The following is a 21947-nucleotide window of genomic DNA, read 5'->3' on the forward strand; positions in this document are numbered from 1 at the left end:
TGTAAAAAATTGAAAATAAAATTATTTTAAAAAAATAAAATAAAAAACGAAATCTAAACCTGTTCTTAACAATTCCCTTCTCTCTTTCCACAATAAGATGTCAGATATGGGTGAAACACTGAAGCTGGTGAAAACTATGCTAAATTTAAAGGTCTAGGTTGGAAAAATGTTTAATTGGGAGCAAAAAAACATATGTACACAAAAATCGCGGAATTTAGCCATTTTGTATATCAACATATACCGCTGTACAGGTATAACAGTTTATGTACGTTTGCAATTTATACACAAACCGCAACACTTTTATCGCGGATTTACGTTCATTTATAAACCGTAGATTCCCTATCACGGTTTACATGATTTATAAAAAAAATAAATTTTAGTATTCGTTTTGTAAAAAAAGTTAAATTATTTATTTTGATAAATTACCTTAAAAAAATATATGTAGTAAAAACAATAATCATTTTTCATATCCAAATAGAAAAAGTAGACCTATAAGAAGAAGAAAAGGAAAGAATGAGGGTTAAGGATCTTCGATTATTTGTACAATCAAATGTTGGTTCGATCACAAATAGAAAACGCATAAAGAATACAAAAAATACCAAAAAAAAAATTGAAAAAGATAATAGAAAGAAGACTCACATACCATAATGCTTTGTTCTTATTTTGTGCTCAAAGCCTCAAACATGTTAGGTACAATAATTGGAATTTCATATCCTAACAACACGATAGGATTTAGCAGATATGTTCAATGTTGCTAAAACAATTTTTTCTTTCAGGTCAAAGGTGGGGTAGTGGTTTATGTTTTTTTTTAACTCACATTTTGTTGTTGGATAATAGTTAATCACTTAATCTAATCAAATTAATTTCCAGTTAAACAGAAATAAACTCTTATTTTCGCCCAAAATATAACAATGCAACCTCTTAAAATAGTAAATTCCTTGATTTTTATTTTAAGATATCAATTTTAGCTACTAATAATTAAAAAAATTGTTAGAATTATTTTTTCTAGGGTCATGGGGTGAACTAGAAAGAGAGTATAAGTTGATAATTGATAATGACAAAGATTTTAGGAAATCTGGAGAATGAATGAATGATAAGATGAGGCTCAGAAGGCATGGCCCATTACTGCCTAGCTGGCCGAATAACGCCCCCACTTCTCCCTCCTCCATCCCATTCACATAACCGTCTTTCTCCAAACCTCCTTTCCATTTCTTAATCATCTTCAGAAACAATAAAACGATCCATTAATTCACTTCAATAGAGGCCAACAATCCATAACCATGCCCACAACTCTCATACTCGAAGCCAGTCCCGTCACCTCCTTCAAATGGAATCACCGCACCAGCTTCCTCACTAAACCCCCTAAGCTCTCTCCAATCCTCTACACCAAACCCCCACACTCTCCCTCATACACCCTCAAATGTTTCTTCTCCCCAAATCACAATCACAACCACAACCAAAACACCTCCTCCTCCAAATCTCCTTTCGATGTTCTCTTAGACACTTTATCAAACACCTTGACCGCGTTGCGGAAACCCGCCATAGCCGCCGTGTTGATGGGGCTGCTTCTAATGTACGACCCCAACGCTTCTGCTTTGGCCGCATCTGGGGGTCGAATAGGTGGTTCTTCCTTCTCTTCACGTTCTTCTTCTTCTTCTTCATCGTCGAGAAGTTACTCTGTGCCTAGAACTTCGGCACCTACGCCGGGCTTCTCTTACTCTGCGCCCTATTACGCACCTTCTCCCTTCGGTTTTGGCGGTGGCGGGATTTACGTTGGACCCGCCGTTGGGGTGGGTGCAGGCTCTAGCTTGTTCCTCATATTTGCTGGTTTCGTTGCCTTCATTTTGGTCTCTGGATTTCTTTCCGAACGGTCAGAGGGTAGTGTACTCACCGCAGCTGAGAAAATGACCGTGCTCAAGCTTCAGGTTTGGTCAAGTTGCTCACATGAATTACGTGAACACAAAGTGTTGGCGCTTTCGTTTTGTTTTCTTTTGCTGGCATTGCCATGGATAATAATATAACATTGCTTCTTGTTTTTTCTGCCAATGGAAAGTATGACTTGATATAGGCTTAGGCTTGGGAGTTTGCTTATTATCTCTTACCAATGCATCGTTACATTGTTGGTTTAGATTTCTGAACCCAAAGGGTCGTGTGTGTATGGCTGAAGTGGTTTGCCTTTTGTAATTGACTCTATAAAGAGTTGTTTTGTCCAAGGATTATTCATTTTATGTGAGATTAATTATTGGCACTTTGGTTTATTGTTGCTTACTTAGTTGATTGTAGGTATTGGTATAAGTGATTTTCCTTGGCGAATGATTCGTTCAAATGGTTTGCCACTTGTTTCTCTTAAGCTACGTCTCAACTTGATTAGTATGAATGGGTGAAAAAAGAAAATAGTACTAAGAGTTTTATATTTCCCCCTTGATAGGCGATACTGCTCAGGTTAAATTAATTGGAATACACGAACTGTGTTCATAAGTAGATTAGATCTAAAATATTACTCTCCTACTTATGTCTTGACGTTTGATAATTGATAGTTGAAATTTTTCTTTGATTTAGGCTAGTTTTTGGATTTCTCAACCAAAGTGTGTGCGTGAAAGACTGTTATTTGAATTAGTATCTGACAATGCTTGTTTGTCAGCTTTCTCTTGAAGTGTGATTTCATTAATGATTCTTAAATCTTTGGTAAATATTAATGGAGGAGTTGTTCCTTCAGGTTGGATTGTTGGGGATGGGTCGCACGCTTCAGAGGGATTTGAATAGGATTGCAGAAGTTGCTGATACATCAACTCCTGAAGGTTTGCGTTTTGTATTGACAGGTGAGGCTCCTTAATATGGGATTTTTTTCGTCACTTGTGTTTTATTTGTTTTGTAGCACAGGTGATTATGGTATATCTGGTTTACCTATCATGTGAACATGATTAGTATCTTGTATATATTGTTTTTCAAAGAAATATGCTCTGACAAAGGATTGATGGCTTATTTTAGTGAAAACGAGTGTTATATAATTTTAGTTTCCCCTCTTCTTAGCACTAGAACTTATGATTATGAACTTTGCTAAATCCGTAACTATTTCAAAATTTGGGTCACTCCTATGATTTCATATGTAATGTACCTTATGGTGACTCTCTGATCATCTTTCTGCGTTTGTTATGTGGTGTAACATACATCAAGATGGCTATATGATCTTTCTATTCTAATGTACTTTTCTATCTGATTTTCTTTACAGAGACCACTCTAGCTTTGCTTCGACATCCTGATTACTGTATTTCAGCATACTCAGCTGTAAGTGACTTTTATGTCTAATATACTGCATTGCTATCTTGATATTAATGCAAACAACTAAGTTCTATTGTTCTGTTAGTTGTGCTACCTTTTTTTAGCATAAAAGAGATGTTTTTTTGGGGGTCTCCACATGCGTGTTGAGTTGATTGTATTGATCTAATACCTTTCGGAGTACATTATTTTTTCACTTAATAAATTATTTATTTTTTGATCTCATCATACAACCCCCTAAAAAATCCTTTTCAACCTTACTCGTGTTCAATTATACCCAAAATTGATCTTAGCTTGAAGCTTGAACATCTGTTGCAGTAGCAGTAGACCAAACTGCAACTGATTTTAACATAGATTTCCTTACACAACTGCAGGTGGATGTAAAGCGGGGTATAGAAGATGGGGAGAAACGTTTCAATCAACTTTCAATTGAAGAACGAGGAAAATTTGATGAAGAGACACTTGTCAATGTGAATAACATAAAAAGGCAAAGCTCAAGAAGCCAGAGAGCAAATGGTTTTAGCAATGAGTACATAGTGGTAACATTTACTTTCATAACTAGTTGCTTAATTTGTGATTCAAAATTTTGTATTGCAGCATACAAAGCAGTTAATTTGATGCATTTTACTGTTCTTTATTTCTGTTACTAAATAATTTTGAAACCAAGGCAGCATAATCAAACCATATTGTAACGACTTAAATTATTTTCATTGGTGTTTTTTAGAAACCACTGGTTCTATGGTGGTGTTTGGTGGTAAACATGGCATACTTCAGTGTGGTCACGGGTCACCACTTGTTGGATAATTATGATGTTTTAATTGCTTCTTACTGTAACATATGCATTAAGAACGACTATAGACTGTAAGTTCTAGTTGAGAGTTGAAACTTTGGTTCTTCCTTTACCTCTCTTGATAATTGTGTGGTTGTAATGACTAATGATTCCTTCATGTTGTCCCCAGCTTTGGTGGTTACTGATCTCACTTTTTAATCATAGTGTCTCTTTCTTGTAAATGATATCGGTCTACATTAATTGGCTTACATCTCACCTTCATTCAATAGGAACGGAAGTGGGCAACTGAGGCTAGCTCAGTTGGTGTCGGAAGCTCTGCATTTCTGTTTATGGAAAAGGAAAGAGAAGATAAAGAAACAATTTGTTTTAACGTTTACATTTTGAGTGTATATAGGTGTCATCTGGTTGCAACTTTTCCCTCTAGTGTTTCTCTAAACTAGGAAGGCTGAAGCTCCATGGGGTCAGTTCTTATGTCTTTTTGCTAACCCATTTGCTTATATACCACAGATAACAATTTTGGCAGCTGCTGAAGGAGAACATAAACTTCCTACCATCAATGGTGGTAAAGACTTGAAGGAAGCTTTACAAAAACTTGGATCGATTCCATCTAGCAAATTATTAGTAAGAGCTAAGATATTTTGATAGTATCCTTTACAGATTTCATTAATATGTTCTTTAACATGATATAATTATATGGTTGTATACAGGCAGTTGAGGTGTTATGGACCCCACAGAATGAAAATGACACCCTATCAGAACGGGAGTTACTTGAAGATTACCCACTGTTGCGACCTTTGTGAATTCTGATCTGCTTGCATATGTGCGAGCAATGGGATTACGAGCAGAATTTGTGGATTGAGTATCATTGACGGTAATTATGCATAAAGATCAATGTTATGAACTTATATTGTCTTTCTACTCAATCTGCAAGGTGTGTATTCTTCTAGCTGCAACCAATGTAAGTAATGCCGGACTGTCACAATGAAAAGGTTCAATCTTACAATTTGATGTTATTAGTTGTACAAATTACCAGTAGGATCAATTCTAAAGAATATATACACTATTTATAGAGAATTATTTCATCACCTATTCATCTGAATCGAAAATAATGTCTTTTCTTTTTGTCTTGAAACTGCTCTGCTCTTAAATTCGGTGATCTCTTCCCGGATTTGGTCGTGTATGCTGTTGGAACATATTCTTTATAAATAGCCTTTTTCTACACGGAAACTACACAGGCTTTTGTGCATGAAATTTTAAGGGATTTTTTGACGAGAATGATTACAATGAGGCGTTATTAAGCAAGTTAATGTCTGATCCACGCACTAATGAAGACAAAGTATATAATCTCATCTATTGAGAGCATTGTTAGAAGGCCTTATCAAGTAGGCTCTTTGAACTCAGAAAAAATTTGCCCCCTTTTATTTTTGATTGAAAGACATCAATAGCGTCCATTTCCTAGCAGTCTAGCACTGATTTTACTTGGCACACATAAATTGGATGTTTCAGCTATATAAGCTTCGATTTGCCATTCATTTTGATTTTCATATCTTCGCTTTGCTTTAAAGAAGAGTTAATTAAGTGTGATGTGTGCATAAGATATCACCAATCACTATCTAATTGCACAAATCAGCACAATACAACTCAAAATTGACAAGGCAAAGGGAGCGTTCCTTGGGTATGTGTTCTGCTACTATAAAGTTTACATTAAATTAAACGCAATTTCTCGTTATATCAAGACGAGTAATTTATTGGCGATAACCCCAGAGAATGGGTAAACAGAGAATAAAGGAAAGGATACGAATTTGGGATCAAACACACACACAATGAATTCATGAACCTTAGTAAAGGATTCAACATCAACATCCCTGCAAAGATAAAATCCATACCACTCGACAGATTATTCATACAAAAGTTCATGTAATCCATATAAACACTAATACATACATGATACATCATCATCCACAGCAAAGAGCAACTTGAAGTGTGAATTTAATTTCACTTGGCTAACTCCTTCTCAATGGCGTTCTTAGCAGTCTCAAGATCCTCATCAAAGAACATATCCCAGTGGCCATCCCACTTGATGAAGAACTCGGTGTCCTCATAATACTTAACCCGATGAACATCACCGGCTGGAGTGAACAGGTAATCCCCAACCGTCAGATCGTATCTCTCCTCCTTCGTCAGATTCCAAACGCTCTTCTTCCCTTCAATCACCACCAGGTCATGCCCGAATGTGTGGTGGTGCGCCGGCTCCACGCTTCCCGCCTTGAACCTAACGAACGCTGACGTCGGACTCTCCCTCAGGATCTTCATCGACCCGCCCGGAATTATATCGATCGGATTCAGTTCCCGATTCTTCACCAGACAACAAACCGCGCACGTGTCCTGCACCGTTCCAGTTTTCCCGATTTCCGGCATTTCCTTGAGCGAGTTGTCCAGGAACGACTGGATCTCCTCCGGCCAAGGTTTGTTGTCGTTTGCCGGGCAAGGGGACTTGAACGGAGTTTTGAGCCACGTCTCGACGATCTCAATGGCGGATTCCGGTGTAGTGGACTTTCCGGAGACCGCAAGGACGTTGGAGTTGTTGATGGATCGGGCGTTGATCGCGTCGGCAGGGGTGAGACATGTTGCGGCAAACACACCAGGGAATTTGTTGGCGAAGATGGAGACGCCGGCGCCGGTGCCGCACGCTACGAGACCGCGGACATCGACGGCCGAGGATGAGGAGGATTCGGAGACGAGGCGGCCGACCTCGGCTCCGGCGGAGTAGTAAGAGGAAGTTCCGAGATCTTCGACTTCAATGTTACGGGAGCGGAGGTGGGAGACTAGAGCGTCTTTGAGAGGCGTGCCGAAGTCATCAGCGCCAGCGATGATTTTGACTGGGCGAGTGGCGGTGGCGGTGCCGTCTGCTGCCATTGGGTGGTGGAGACTGAACTATGCTCAGTGATTCCTTCACTCAGTCACAGATTAGTAAGTAACGAAGAGGGGACCGAACCTGGTCTTATTATCGTCCTAATTAATTGAAGATTATTTTGATATTTTCCTCCGTGGTTATTCTTTTGGATTTTTTTTAAATAAATAAAATAAAAATTTAATTTCGATCTAATAATGTCTTTCTTCTGAGTGCTAAACTATAATTTCTTTCTCGTCTGGGCGGTGTGAAGAACCTGCCAAAAGAATTCCAATGTTAAAGGCAGTTTGTGGTTTGTGATTTTAATGACAACTAATCCGAACTTTGTGTGTATATGATGTGATTGTGTGTAACTGTTGTGTGTTAGGTTACTTGTAGTAGTTAGTAGTCTCTTGAATGAGTGCTGCCATTGTGACTTCGTGAATCTTGGGATTTTAATCGAAATATAGCGTGTATCTTGTTTGGTTGATGCAAACGAGTTTGACTTGGTTTATGTATGGTATAATGTCGGACTGATTTGTGCGGTACGGATCACAACTCCCAAATTTGACTTGCTAATGTCGGAAGCAAGTTGAGCTTTTTTGTCTGAATCTCCGATGTTACGCCTATTTTACTTATATCTGAACCCCCAAACTTAGATTGCTGCCGACCCATTGGTAACAGCTACTGTTGACATTTAATGGTTATTGTACGTTTATGGTCCTTAGAACCCACTAAGGCACGTTTTGCATTAAATGATAGTGGGGTATTTTTTTGAGATAATCATGACCGCTAGGATTTTGGCTATCTAAACAGTTTTCTTGATCTGATGGCCAAGATTTGGTCGGGTTGTTTTACTTCCTTGCTAGTGTTTTACATTGGCACTCTTCAGTTTACTTTTGCTGGGACAATATACTAAGTCTAGGAGGATGACAACAAAAGGTTAGTTTTTTTTATTTCTTTTCTGCGTTTTTCCTGAATTTTTCACCATGAAGAAACCAGAGGATAAAGTAATGAAGGTAAAAGACGACTTATACGAATGGGTGCATGCGGATGTTAAGTGTCGTACTTCCCTTCTCCAAAGTGAAAAGAGTTTGTGTATTTTTAATACTGTGAACTGGGTTCGGGGTGGGTTTGGTATAGGCATCGAGCTGTTTTCCTGCAATGCATAGGACAGGGTTTGTGAAAAGAGGGGGGATTGGACTTATTTTTATGTTTATACCGGTTTGTTTACTGAACTGGGTGTGAAACTTCCCTTTTCTTAATTTGAGTGTTCAGTGTTAACATAGCTTAACTGTGCTCCATCACAGTTGCACCCAAATTCTTGGGCGTTTCTGTGTGCTTTTGAGTGTATAATGCATTTCCTGGAAATTGCTCTTACACTGGATATTTTCTTCTCACTTTTCCAAGCGAAAGGGGTCCGTAAAGGCCTATGGATAAACTTAAGTAGTTTTCCTGGTCGCTCCATCTTTATGTTATATAAATCATCATTTAAGAGTTTCAAAGAGATATTTGCGAAGGTTCGTTCTCGTGAGACGGAATATCCGTTCTTCTTAGATTCAGAATTAGGAGAATACTTTCCCTTTTACTGGTGTCCTGAACCTATGCAGATTCTGGAAGCAGTGAGTAGGTCTGATGAAGAGGACCTGTTTTTGGATTATGTTGACTGTTTCTCTTGTGGGAAACTTTTGCGTATTGACAACGTTTTGAAATTTGAAAATGATCCTGAAGGTTTGAAAGGATATATTGGTAAGGGATTTGATAGTTTTGTTTTGGTTTGTTACATTGTTGCCTATGTTGATGTACTCTGTTTATCGTGGGAGGAAGAGTTCCGAGTTTATCCTCGGCGAAAATGAGGTCATTTTTGGAGAAGAAGAAGGAGGGGAAGGAGGTCTCAGTGAATAAGGTTGTTAAGGAGTCCAATGTTGATGCCGCTCAGTTTACTACTCACCCTCGAGGTGAAAAAAGAAAAAGCCATGAACCTGAAGGGTCGGTTGAGGTTCTGTTTGGTGTTAACTTGGTTTTTAGTTCTAGGGTTAGAAGTGGTGTGAAGAAACAGATGTGTTTGCATGGATTTGTCTCTGGTAGTAGTGCTGAATCTGTTTGGAGTGATCAGTTTCCCTTTGCCGCCTTGGCATATAGGGTTACGCAAAACACCCAAGATGTCCAACTACTGAGGACTATTGGTAAAGAGATCATTGGGCAATATATGCAAGTAAGTTTCCTCATCGCTTGTATTTGTTTCCTTTTTCAATTAGCTAATTGAACTTGAGTTGTTTGTAGGTTATGGCTACTAGGTTACTCTGTGTTGGTCGCTGCACTGAGATGCTGGGGGTTTGAGGAAAAGAAGGAAGCAGATAAGGTTAACAAGCTTGAGAAGTCAAATGCTGAGAGGGATGAGGTCATCATCAATCTAACTAAGAGGATGAAGGACATGGAGAATGAAGTTAGTACTCTGCAAGAACAGATCCGATCTCTTCAAGAGTAGCTAAAGGAAGTCGACGTTGAGAAAGGCAAGTCGGCGTCTCGGATCCGAGAACTCGAAAAGGAAGGTTTGGAATTATTTGCTGCAGGGTTTAACCATGCTATAGGTTAAGTTGGTGTGTTTGCTCCTGATCTAGATGTCAGTCGCTTTGATGTCACAAAGATTATGGTAAATGGACAATTGGTTGATGATGAACCTGAGCGTGAGGCCTAGGATGAGACTGTAGATGCAGTTGATAAATGACTTTTGATTTTAGTTTATATTTTGTATGGGTTTGACAGTTAGACTTTAGTTTTGTTTATGCGAACATTTTCTGTAAAGAACGACTTATGACCTCGTATGTCATTGCAACATGTTTTGTTGCTTATTTTGATTGCACTTTTGCTGTTTTCTAAAAATATATGAATTGATAGATTGATTGTTGTTTGATGGTCTTGAAGTGGTCAATGAAGGATCTTGCCAATTCTTCGAAGCAAGAGATTGAACCTGCAGGAATCTTAGAAAATCAAAGTAAAGTAAGACCATCTAAAAAGGTTGAAAAAGATCGACAGAGTATAGGGTCAGAGGCACCGTTAAAGAACATCATGGATTGAAACTTTTTAATATGGACATGGGGATCTCCAAACCCTTCATATGGCTTGAGCGCTGTAGGCAAAACGAAGTTTTTTGGCATTTGGAACTTGAAGATTTCTTCCGAAAAGGGATTATCTATCGTCAGTTTTTCTTTTGGTGGGGTGACCTCCTGGGAACTCGAGTCTTGAAGTCGCGTACCATTTGGGGTCGCGCTCTTAGGGTTGTCCGTGTTGGACTTCCCATTTTGGGATGCTTCCAAAAGGTCAGCCATTCGCTTGACCTCAGCCAGGAGGGTAGCATTCATAGCCACCAGCTCGTCATTAGTCAGAGGGGTTTGAGGCACGGCGTTGTCAGTCATGATCCTGCAAAAAATAATAGAGTAGAGTGTATGTGGGGGTTAACTTGAAAAAATTTGTGCCCCACGATGAGTGCCAAATTTTCCTGTCTAGAACTGGGTTCCGAGGTATAGATCGGTGACAGCTGGAAGAGCGCTGATAACATCCTTCTCCTGAGTGCTGCACCGTGATTCCTTCCGTCTAAAACTGGTTTTGAGATATAGGTCGGCGACAGTTAAAAAAGCGCTAATAATGTCTTTCTTCTGAGTGCTAAACTATAATTTCTTTCTCGTCTGGGCGGTGTGAAGAACCTGCCAAAAGAATTCCAATGTTAAAGGCAGTTTGTGATTAATAATATTAATGACAACTAATCCGAACTTTGTGTGTATATGATGTGATTGTGTGTAACTGTTGTGTGTTAGGTTACTTGTAGTAGTCTATTTATTCTTGAATGAGTGCTGCCATTGTGACTTCGTGAATCTTGGGATTTTAATCGAAATATAGCGTGTATCTTGTTTGGTTGATGCAAACGAGTTTGACTTGGTTTATGTATGGTATAATGTCGGACTGATTTGTGCGGTACGGATCACAACTCCCAAATTTGACTTGCTAATGTCGGAAGCAAGTTGAGCTTTTTTGTCTGAATCTCCGATGTTACGCCTATTTTACTTATATCTGAACCCCCAAACTTAGATTGCTGCCGACCCATTGGTAACAGCTACTGTTGACATTTAATGGTTATTGTACGTTTATGGTCCTTAGAACCCACTAAGGCACGTTTTGCATTAAATGATAGTGGGGTATTTTTTTGAGATAATCATGACCGCTAGGATTTTGGCTATCTAAACAGTTTTCTTGATCTGATGGCCAAGATTTGGTCGGGTTGTTTTACTTCCTTGCTAGTGTTTTACATTGGCACTCTTCAGTTTACTTTTGCTGGGACAATATACTAAGTCTAGGAGGATGACAACAAAAGGTTAGTTTTTTTTATTTCTTTTCTGCGTTTTTCCTGAATTTTTCACCATGAAGAAACCAGAGGATAAAGTAATGAAGGTAAAAGACGACTTATACGAATGGGTGCATGCGGATGTTAAGTGTCGTACTTCCCTTCTCCAAAGTGAAAAGAGTTTGTGTATTTTTAATACTGTGAACTGGGTTCGGGGTGGGTTTGGTATAGGCATCGAGCTGTTTTCCTGCAATGCATAGGACAGGGTTTGTGAAAAGAGGGGGGATTGGACTTATTTTTATGTTTATACCGGTTTGTTTACTGAACTGGGTGTGAAACTTCCCTTTTCTTAATTTGAGTGTTCAGTGTTAACATAGCTTAACTGTGCTCCATCACAGTTGCACCCAAATTCTTGGGCGTTTCTGTGTGCTTTTGAGTGTATAATGCATTTCCTGGAAATTGCTCTTACACTGGATATTTTCTTCTCACTTTTCCAAGCGAAAGGGGTCCGTAAAGGCCTATGGATAAACTTAAGTAGTTTTCCTGGTCGCTCCATCTTTATGTTATATAAATCATCATTTAAGAGTTTCAAAGAGATATTTGCGAAGGTTCGTTCTCGTGAGACGGAATATCCGTTCTTCTTAGATTCAGAATTAGGAGAATACTTTCCCTTTTACTGGTGTCCTGAACCTATGCAGATTCTGGAAGCAGTGAGTAGGTCTGATGAAGAGGACCTGTTTTTGGATTATGTTGACTGTTTCTCTTGTGGGAAACTTTTGCGTATTGACAACGTTTTGAAATTTGAAAATGATCCTGAAGGTTTGAAAGGATATATTGGTAAGGGATTTGATAGTTTTGTTTTGGTTTGTTACATTGTTGCCTATGTTGATGTACTCTGTTTATCGTGGGAGGAAGAGTTCCGAGTTTATCCTCGGCGAAAATGAGGTCATTTTTGGAGAAGAAGAAGGAGGGGAAGGAGGTCTCAGTGAATAAGGTTGTTAAGGAGTCCAATGTTGATGCCGCTCAGTTTACTACTCACCCTCGAGGTGAAAAAAGAAAAAGCCATGAACCTGAAGGGTCGGTTGAGGTTCTGTTTGGTGTTAACTTGGTTTTTAGTTCTAGGGTTAGAAGTGGTGTGAAGAAACAGATGTGTTTGCATGGATTTGTCTCTGGTAGTAGTGCTGAATCTGTTTGGAGTGATCAGTTTCCCTTTGCCGCCTTGGCATATAGGGTTACGCAAAACACCCAAGATGTCCAACTACTGAGGACTATTGGTAAAGAGATCATTGGGCAATATATGCAAGTAAGTTTCCTCATCGCTTGTATTTGTTTCCTTTTTCAATTAGCTAATTGAACTTGAGTTGTTTGTAGGTTATGGCTACTAGGTTACTCTGTGTTGGTCGCTGCACTGAGATGCTGGGGGTTTGAGGAAAAGAAGGAAGCAGATAAGGTTAACAAGCTTGAGAAGTCAAATGCTGAGAGGGATGAGGTCATCATCAATCTAACTAAGAGGATGAAGGACATGGAGAATGAAGTTAGTACTCTGCAAGAACAGATCCGATCTCTTCAAGAGTAGCTAAAGGAAGTCGACGTTGAGAAAGGCAAGTCGGCGTCTCGGATCCGAGAACTCGAAAAGGAAGGTTTGGAATTATTTGCTGCAGGGTTTAACCATGCTATAGGTTAAGTTGGTGTGTTTGCTCCTGATCTAGATGTCAGTCGCTTTGATGTCACAAAGATTATGGTAAATGGACAATTGGTTGATGATGAACCTGAGCGTGAGGCCTAGGATGAGACTGTAGATGCAGTTGATAAATGACTTTTGATTTTAGTTTATATTTTGTATGGGTTTGACAGTTAGACTTTAGTTTTGTTTATGCGAACATTTTCTGTAAAGAACGACTTATGACCTCGTATGTCATTGCAACATGTTTTGTTGCTTATTTTGATTGCACTTTTGCTGTTTTCTAAAAATATATGAATTGATAGATTGATTGTTGTTTGATGGTCTTGAAGTGGTCAATGAAGGATCTTGCCAATTCTTCGAAGCAAGAGATTGAACCTGCAGGAATCTTAGAAAATCAAAGTAAAGTAAGACCATCTAAAAAGGTTGAAAAAGATCGACAGAGTATAGGGTCAGAGGCACCGTTAAAGAACATCATGGATTGAAACTTTTTAATATGGACATGGGGATCTCCAAACCCTTCATATGGCTTGAGCGCTGTAGGCAAAACGAAGTTTTTTGGCATTTGGAACTTGAAGATTTCTTCCGAAAAGGGATTATCTATCGTCAGTTTTTCTTTTGGTGGGGTGACCTCCTGGGAACTCGAGTCTTGAAGTCGCGTACCATTTGGGGTCGCGCTCTTAGGGTTGTCCGTGTTGGACTTCCCATTTTGGGATGCTTCCAAAAGGTCAGCCATTCGCTTGACCTCAGCCAGGAGGGTAGCATTCATAGCCACCAGCTCGTCATTAGTCAGAGGGGTTTGAGGCACGGCGTTGTCAGTCATGATCCTGCAAAAAATAATAGAGTAGAGTGTATGTGGGGGTTAACTTGAAAAAATTTGTGCCCCACGATGAGTGCCAAATTTTCCTGTCTAGAACTGGGTTCCGAGGTATAGATCGGTGACAGCTGGAAGAGCGCTGATAACATCCTTCTCCTGAGTGCTGCACCGTGATTCCTTCCTCGTCTGGGCGGTGTGAAAAACCTGCAAAAAAAATTCCGATGCCAAAGTCAGTTCGTGATTAATAATACTAATGAAACTAATCCAAGTTTTGTGTGTATATGTTGTGATTGTGTGTAACTATTGTGTGTTACACGTATTAGCCTATTTATGCTTGAACGAGTGCCGCCGTTGTGACTCCAAAAATCCTGAAATTTTAATCGAAGTATAGCGCGTATCTTGTTTGGTTGATGCAAACGAGTTTGACTTGGTTTATGTATGGTATAATGTCGGACTGATTTGTGCGAATAATAAAAAAATTAGAATAGTGAGTTTTTAACTGAAAAAAAGAGGGTGTATATAAGTATTAGTTAATGCTGTAAATTAATATGGTTATGCAAATCTAAACTCCTACACAGCACAACAAAAATTAACCTCAACCTCAATTTCAACTTTAACCTCAACCATTCTCCATTTTCTTTTTATCACCGACTACTATAAAAATAACCTTCAGGTATCTCATCTGTGTCACCGAGTGTTACTAAGCTTAAAATAACCCTCAACAAGGTAATCCCAAGCTACCTTTTTCAGAAGCATCCAAATCTCTTCACTAATACTTGTTGTTTTAAGTTAGCATACCATCTTGCAGGTGTGAATAAGTGTATGTGTCATGTTAGCTTAGCAATAGAATTATGATGCAACAATAATTGAATAAAGAAATCTGTGAAAATATGTATTGAAAGATTTAGAAAATGCAAAGATATGATGGTCACACTTTTCCTTACTTCGAGTCTAGGAAAATTGGACTCCTCACTCTCAAGTTGTTATTCTGTTCTACCCTTATTCTATTTTCTCCATTATAATATAACCCCTTCCTGAATATTCCATTCCTAACTAACTCCTTTAGCTTCCTTTACAATGCTTCCTATTTACCTCTTCATATGGTAGTCCTTTATCCAATTGGGGCCTTTCTCACTCTGTTGCCAACTGGGCCTGCTTCCTTAGTTGATCCAACTCTAGGTTCTGCAATCTCTTCAATTGGACTAGTTTGTGGGGCTGAGTTTGGAGTGCTTGTATCAGCTATTGGAGTGCTTGTATCAGCTATCCCCTCCCCAACAATGACCTTGCCCTCAAGGTCCAACTCTGGAAACATATGCAACAACTGGTCAAAGTCCATCCAAGTTGTATCCTCCCGTGGTAAGCGCTCCCAATCCACGAGGACTTGTTTCACTTGTTTCCCATCTTTTGAGATGAAGCGCCTTCCTAAAATCATCGTAGGTGCGCGTTGAAATGCCGCGGGTGCTGTAGCCAGCATTGGGGTCGCCGCTGGTAGTTCTCCATGAAACTCCTTCAACATGGAGACATGGAAGATGGGGTGAATCGTGCTACCGGTCGGAAGCTCGAGGCGGTACACCACCTTTCCAACACAGTGTAGGATGAGAAAAGGGCCAAAGAAGCGCCTACTGAGTTTTGGATGCTCCTTATGGAAGAGGGATATTTGATGGTAAGGCTTCAACTTTAGCAAAACCCAATCCCCCTCTTTGAATTTCTTGTCACGACGATGCCGGTTAGCTTGTTTCTTCATGCGAGTTCTTGCTTGGTGCAGGTAGAAACCCAACTCATCATTTAATATCTCACAAGTTCTTAAAAAGAGATCGACTTCTAGCACAGGGGACGCACTAGGGCAGTAGCCAGGGGGCAAGTTCATGGGAAAACCGTGTAATGCCTCATGCAGTGCCATCTGTATTGTAGAGTGAAATGAGCTATTATAGCAAACTTCAGCCCCGGGAAGAAAGGCCACCCACTGTTGCAGCTGCGAATGAGAGAAAGCACGTAGGTATTGCTCAAGGGAACAATTAGTGACCTCAGTCTGGCCGTCACTCTGCTGATGATACGCCGTACTATAACGTAATTAAGTGCCGCTAAACTCAAAGAGGCTACGTGATAAACCCCAATTTTATGGTTTATCTTGTGCTGTTTAGGAGATTTTACCAACTTATCCCACATTTATTCAATGAAATAGCATGGTTTCGTGAATTCTTCCTAATTTGTTCTTAAGAGTAAAAACATGCTTTTTAGGCCTTTAAATAGCTAAATTTAATTCACTTAATTCCATTCGATGCCTTGATATGTTTGTTGAGTGATTTCAAATTTATAAGGCAAGTATTGGATGGAAGAAGTGAAGAGAAAAGCATGCAAAGTGGAGAATTCATGAAGAAATGAGCATTTGTAGAATTCAAGGCCACACGCACGCGTCATCAACGCGTACGCGTGAGGAAGGAATTTGCCAGCGACCCGCACGCGTCGACCACGCGCACGCGTGACGCTGGCCACGTGACCTCATTAAAGTGAATATGTTGGGAACGATTTCTGAGCTTTCCAAGCTCAAATCCAACTCATTTCTGAAGCTATTTGATGCAGAATTCAAGAGAGAACAATGGGGGAGCAATTAGATAGGTTAGGATCATGCTTTAGGTAGTTTCTAGAGAGAGAAACCCCCTCTTCTCTCTAGAATTATGATAGATTTAGGGTAGATCTCTTCTAGGTTTAGTCTTTAATTCTTGTTTTTATCTAGTTTTTTTTGTAATTTCTTGTTCCTACATCTTTGTTCTCTTAAGTTTTCTTGTTAATTTCCCTTTTTATGCCTCTTTTTATGTTGATAAACTCTTGTTGGATTTGGATTTCCTTTTAATGCAATTTAATGTTTCCATGTCTTTTTATGTTTTCTTTAGTTGTCATTGTTGATTCCTTGCATTAGGTAGTTGTAGAATTTATCTTTCCTTGCAATTTTATTATGCTTTCCTTTTGTGCCTTCCAAGTGTTTGATAAAATGCTTGGTTGGATTTTAGAGTAGTTTTTTAGCATTCTTGGCTTGGAAAGAGAAATTGGAAAATCTTGAGTCATTAATACCCAACTTATGTTGGTGATCTAGAGTTGTTAGTTAATATTGTTTCCATTGACTCTAATCTCTTGCTAATTTAATTAGTAAGCTAATTAGGACTTATGGATTGAGATTAACTAGACCTATTTGACTTTCTCTCAATATGAAGATAACATTATACCTTCTTCCTATGTTGGAAATGACGAAATAGGATTAGCTCTTGTTAAGTATTGTATTATGATTAATGACTAGGATAGAAAGCCTATATTCTCAATCCTTGCCATGGATGCCTCTTTTTAGTAATCACTTTCCTTAGTTGTTTGATTTACATTTCTTGCCTTTTTAATTTCTTGTTTTATCAACCCAACCTGTGAAACTCATAACCAATAATTGAGCACTCGATTGTGATTCTTAGGGAGAACGACCCGGGACTAATACTCTCGGTTATTTTTATTGGGTTGGACTTGTGACAACCAAAAATTAAACTTTGATGGGGGATTGATTGTTGGTCTAGACTATACTTGCAATGAAGTGATTCAATTTTATTGAGGAATTCTAGATCAACGCAAAATACTCTTTCATTATGCCAGAAGTGATTGAGGAAGAGGGGCTCTTGATCAGAAACAATGATAGAGAAAAATCCATGTAATTTAACCACCGATGCAATAAAGACCTTCACCACTGAACTCGCAACGAAGCCGCCTCTCAGGGGTTCCAAATGAGCAATTTTGCTGAAGCGATCAACCACCACCATAATGGCAGTATAGCCTACTAACTTGGGTAATTGAACAATAAAGTCCATTAAAAGTTCTGTCCATGGTCCACACGGCACACATAAAGGATTGAGGAGTCCTTGAGATTTGGAAGTCATGTATTTGGTAGATTGGCATGTGTTACATTGCTGAACAAATTTATATATATCCCTACGCAGGCCCGGCCAAAAAAATAAATCACCAACAGCCTTATTATAAGTCTTAAGTACCCTCCGATGCCCAGCCATAGGCGTCACATGAAATTTAGTAAGTAGCTAGGTATGAAGGCCCTCAAAATCCGGCACCCATATCTTTCCTTTATACATAAGGAGCCTTTCTTGCAATATATACTCAGGAGGCAACGCTCCCTTTCGATATTGCTCAATCAATAACTGAGTGTCAGGGTCATCCCTCGTAGCCCGTAAGAGTGATGGAGTCAATGACTGTCTTGATAAGGCATCAGCAGCTAAGTTCGTCTTGCCAGATCGATACACTACCTCAAAGTCGAATCTCGATATCTTTGTAAGGTAATATTACTATTCTGGTGTGAGGACCACTTGGTTCATGAGTTCATGCAGACCCTGATGATTAGTCTTAATGCAGAATCGACGCCTTAACAAATAGTGCCGCCACTTGGCCACTGCCTGGGTAATAGCGTAAAGCTCTCGAATATAAGCCGAAACAACTGACAAGCACTGATTAAGATTTTTACTATAGTAAGCTATATGATGTCCCTACTGTGAGAGTATTGCTCCTATGCCATGACCCGAGGCATTCGTCTCAACCGTGAAAGGTAGAGAGAAATTAGGAAGAGGTAACACTGGTGTGTGTGTCAGGGCTGATTTGAGTCTCTCAAAGGCAAGGTTAGTGGTGTGGTCCCAGTGGAAGTTGTTGTGCTTGAGGAGTTCTATCAATGGGGCAGCGAGGTGCGCATACTTAGCCACAAAGCGACGATAATACCCTATGAGGCCAAGGAACTCACGCAGCTGTCTCAGGTTGGAAGGCCTAGGCCAATTGACGATGGCAGCAATCTTTGAATTATCCACCTGAACTCCAAGTTTAGTCACCATATACCCCCAAATACTCAACCTGTTGCTGACAAAAAAACATATTTGGAGAGCTTGGCAATGAAGTGATGTTGCTGCAACACAACGAGGGCTGTCTTAAGGTGATGTAAGTGCTCTTCTTTGGACTTGCTATAAATTAGAATATCATAAAAAAATATAGCAATGAACTTTCGAAGGTAAGGGCCAAAGACTTTGTTCATAGTGGCTTGGAAGGTGGAAGGAGCATTGGTGAGACCAAAGGGCATAACAACAAACTGATAATGTCCCAAATGAGTTTGGAAAGTCGTCTTTGGAATGTCACTGTCATGCACTCGAATTTGGTGATAATCCGAGTGCAAGTCTATCTTAGAAAAATATTCTGCACCACACAACTCATCAAGGATTTCATCAATGGTGGGGATTAGAAACTTGTCTTTTATTGTAATGGCATTGAGAGCATAATAATCAACACAAAAGTGCCAGCTCCCATCCTTCTTCTGTACCAGTAATACCAGACTAGAGGAGGCCCTGTGACTCTCCCGAATGATCCCGGCTTGCAGCATCTCTGCCACTAGTTTCTCAATCTCCTCTTTTTGGTAATGGGGGTAACGATAGGGGCAAACATTCACCAGATCAGCATCCTGTTGCAAATGCATTTGATGTTCAATGTCCCGTGGTGGCGGTAACTGATTAGGTTCTTAAAACACCTCTTGGTATTCATGTAGTAATTATAGCACTTTCTCATCTTGTTTTGGTGGTTCTGAAACAGGGTTAGCTGGTTCAAGCACTCGTAAGTGGAGGAAGGAAGCAATCACATCAGCCGTCACCATCTTATTAAGGGTCTTGTTTCCAATTGCCCCATGTTGGAACAATCGCTCACCCTGAAGCTTAACAGGGACATTTCCAACCTTAAATTTCATGGTCAAGTTCAAATAGTTCATAGTGACGTCGCCTAACTGCATCAGCCACTATGCCCCCAAGACCACGTCAGCCCCTTTGATGTCAAGTATGAATATCTCAAGGCGAAACCTAAAACCTTACATCTGGAGAGGAACGGCATTGCATTTAGAAATGCATCCAATACATTCTCCATTGCTCACATAAACATTCAACTGAGATACCAGAGTGATTGGTAAGCCCAACATCATGGCGGTCGAGGCCTTCATGAAGTTGTGGGTGCTGCCCCCATCCACCAGCACCATTATGGGTTGCCCTTCACAAGTCGCCGCAATTCTGATTGTCTTTGGATGATACACACCAACCATGGCATTGAAGCTTATCTCTATTATCTCTATTACTCTCTTGTCAGTCGGTGTTGCTATCGGGTTTGGCAGGCCCCCGCCAAGCTCCCCACTCGGTCCCCCACGCAGCAGCTCTTCCATTTCTTCCCCACTCACGAGCAAAAAGTATGTTGATTTGCATTTGTGTCCCATTGAATATTTCTCATCACAATGGTAGCAAAGGCCCTTATCACGTCGTTGCTTGATCTCAGCAGCTGAGAGTCAGCGGTGAGTACTTCCGCCATTGCTCCCCTAAGTTTGAATAGATGCCTTCTCTAGTGTTGTGGCCGTGGGTGATGCATTTGGCGTGGACGAATGAGCTAGCGGGGTTCGAGCTGAACTAAATAGAGTAGAGAAGTTACCGGACTATAGTATAAACCAATTTAGTTAACTTTTCTTTGTTTTTAATTTTGAAATTCTAGAAAATAGGGATAGTGGAGAGTTGTTTTATTTTTTTTATGTAACTAGCATATTTTTCAATTAGTTGGTTTTAACTGGCTATACTCCAAGTTAATTTTTTAACAAAAAAAAAATCAAAATTTACTTTTTTTTGCACTCATTAATTGTTATTAAAATTAATAAATATTAAATAAGATAAATTTTAGACTGATTTTTTTTCTTTCAAACATTACCAATTTAAAATTCCCAAGATTGTTTATGCTTTAAAATTCACATAAGATTATTCAATGCAGCAGCTTTGTTTTAAAAACAATTTTATATCAACAGCAGCAAAAGGTTACTTTGATATTAGAAAAAATGATAGGGGAATTGGAAACAGCTCACATTGATGCTGCAGAGAAATAAGAAAGGATCACCTTTCTATCTGTACTCTGCATAATAAGAAAGGGTTTTGTTATTCTATAAATGGCACTCCAAGGTGGAATAGTACTGGAGCGTGCACACCTGGTAACACTGTTGCTTTGTATTCAAGTTAGTAAACTAGGCCCCAAAAAAGAAGTTTATCTTAGCTTGTAAACGGTCTTCTGGGCTATGACTATGTGCTGGAACCATTTATATTAGTCATTATTTATGAAAAGACCTTTGATTTCTTAATGAGGTGTCTCACAAGTCAGAAGTCATCCCCTTATAAGGGGAATCATACAATAACACCTTTAATAACTATATAAGGATATAAGCAATGACACCTTTCCCCGCCCTTGACGGGATGAACATTCATTCATTCAACGAAAATCATAAAAGATATTTGAATTACTAACTAATCAAGAGTCTGTCATACTCATTCACCTAAATGGCTTAATTTACAGTCATAGAACTAACATAATTCAAGATTTTCTACCAGGATTTTATGGTTCTTGGAAAAATGTGGCAAATGATGCAGCAAACTAAGCGTGTGATAAGTGAAAATTATAGGAACCATTATTTCTCGTGATTGTGCATCTTTCATGTCTTTTAGTGTAACAAGGCACGCCCGGAATCTACATTTTCTTAACACTGATCATCATTCTTCTCGTTTGGAAGGAATTTTCGGATCATATGCTGTCATCAATAATGCTATTCGCTGGAGGTATTGCCCCATTATATATTATTGGTACATGAAATGTCACACCATACATGACCAAAATTGTTTGTGTTCTATGATATCCATGTATTTCATTTCATGTTTTAATTAATTAAAATATAAAAGGCAATCCATTATTCAATGATTTAATAATTGAAATCACAAAGTCCATTCACACCATGTGTTTGCAGCATTGCTGATCTATCTCAACGTGGCTTAGATCTGATTAATGAATAATAATGATTGCCAGAGAGACCGATGACAAATTTTTCTAAATTATTTATCGGTAATGCTAGAAAAATAAAATAAATAATTTAAACTTACTTTATTTAATATTTATTAATTATAACTATCATTAATAAATATTAAATAAGGCGTTTTTATATTGGGACTTGCACTATAACTTTGACGGAGTTATGGGACTTCTATATTGGGGTTAAACTGACTGCCGAGTTGAATATCACTAAAGTAGTATCGCTGGTTCAGAAGGTATCGCAAGAGAGACATGGAAACTCAT

At 39.1% G+C, this 21947-nt stretch overlaps 4 protein-coding genes across 4 annotated transcripts; 3 read left to right on the forward strand and 1 right to left on the reverse strand.

The window, feature by feature from the left end:
• LOC107645837 lies at nt 1074–5198 on the forward strand. The gene is made up of 6 exons (XM_016349963.2): nt 1074–1925; nt 2717–2819; nt 3230–3285; nt 3651–3815; nt 4574–4687; nt 4774–5198. Exons 1-6 carry the CDS (start codon nt 1281–1283, stop codon nt 4864–4866), a joined length of 1176 nt encoding a protein of 391 aa, XP_016205449.1. The 5' UTR covers nt 1074–1280; the 3' UTR covers nt 4867–5198.
• LOC107645839 (DNA damage-repair/toleration protein DRT102) lies at nt 5796–7154 on the reverse strand. The gene has a single exon (XM_016349965.2). The coding sequence runs from the start codon at nt 6980–6982 to the stop codon at nt 6062–6064; it is 921 nt and encodes a 306-aa protein (XP_016205451.1). The 5' UTR covers nt 6983–7154; the 3' UTR covers nt 5796–6061.
• LOC110263181 lies at nt 7375–9860 on the forward strand. Its single transcript, XM_021104083.1, has 2 exons — nt 7375–9171; nt 9240–9860. The coding sequence occupies exons 1-2, from the start codon at nt 8809–8811 to the stop codon at nt 9294–9296; spliced, it is 420 nt and encodes a 139-aa protein (XP_020959742.1). The 5' UTR covers nt 7375–8808; the 3' UTR covers nt 9297–9860.
• Nucleotides 10553–13302, forward strand: LOC110263182. Its single transcript, XM_021104084.1, has 2 exons — nt 10553–12598; nt 12667–13302. Exons 1-2 carry the CDS (start codon nt 12236–12238, stop codon nt 12721–12723), a joined length of 420 nt encoding a protein of 139 aa, XP_020959743.1. The 5' UTR covers nt 10553–12235; the 3' UTR covers nt 12724–13302.

Source organism: Arachis ipaensis, chromosome B06 (genome assembly GCF_000816755.2).
Source record: "Arachis ipaensis cultivar K30076 chromosome B06, Araip1.1, whole genome shotgun sequence".
Lineage (NCBI taxonomy): Eukaryota > Viridiplantae > Streptophyta > Magnoliopsida > Fabales > Fabaceae > Arachis > Arachis ipaensis.

Excerpts from the sequence above, each read along its gene's own strand:
- LOC110263182 (XM_021104084.1), top strand. The coding sequence starts at position 12,236 with ATGAGGTCATTTTTGGAGAAGAAGAAGGAGGGGAAGGAGGTCTCAGTG. Across the intron at positions 12,599-12,666 it reads TCATTGGGCAATATATGCAA|GTTATGGCTACTAGGTTACT; the intron begins GTAAGTTTCCTC and ends AGTTGTTTGTAG.
- LOC107645839 (XM_016349965.2), bottom strand. The coding sequence starts at position 6,982 with ATGGCAGCAGACGGCACCGCCACCGCCACTCGCCCAGTCAAAATCATC.
- LOC110263181 (XM_021104083.1), top strand. The coding sequence starts at position 8,809 with ATGAGGTCATTTTTGGAGAAGAAGAAGGAGGGGAAGGAGGTCTCAGTG. Across the intron at positions 9,172-9,239 it reads TCATTGGGCAATATATGCAA|GTTATGGCTACTAGGTTACT; the intron begins GTAAGTTTCCTC and ends AGTTGTTTGTAG.
- LOC107645837 (XM_016349963.2), top strand. The coding sequence starts at position 1,281 with ATGCCCACAACTCTCATACTCGAAGCCAGTCCCGTCACCTCCTTCAAA. Across the intron at positions 3,286-3,650 it reads GTATTTCAGCATACTCAGCT|GTGGATGTAAAGCGGGGTAT; the intron begins GTAAGTGACTTT and ends ACACAACTGCAG. Across the intron at positions 4,688-4,773 it reads TTCCATCTAGCAAATTATTA|GCAGTTGAGGTGTTATGGAC; the intron begins GTAAGAGCTAAG and ends GGTTGTATACAG.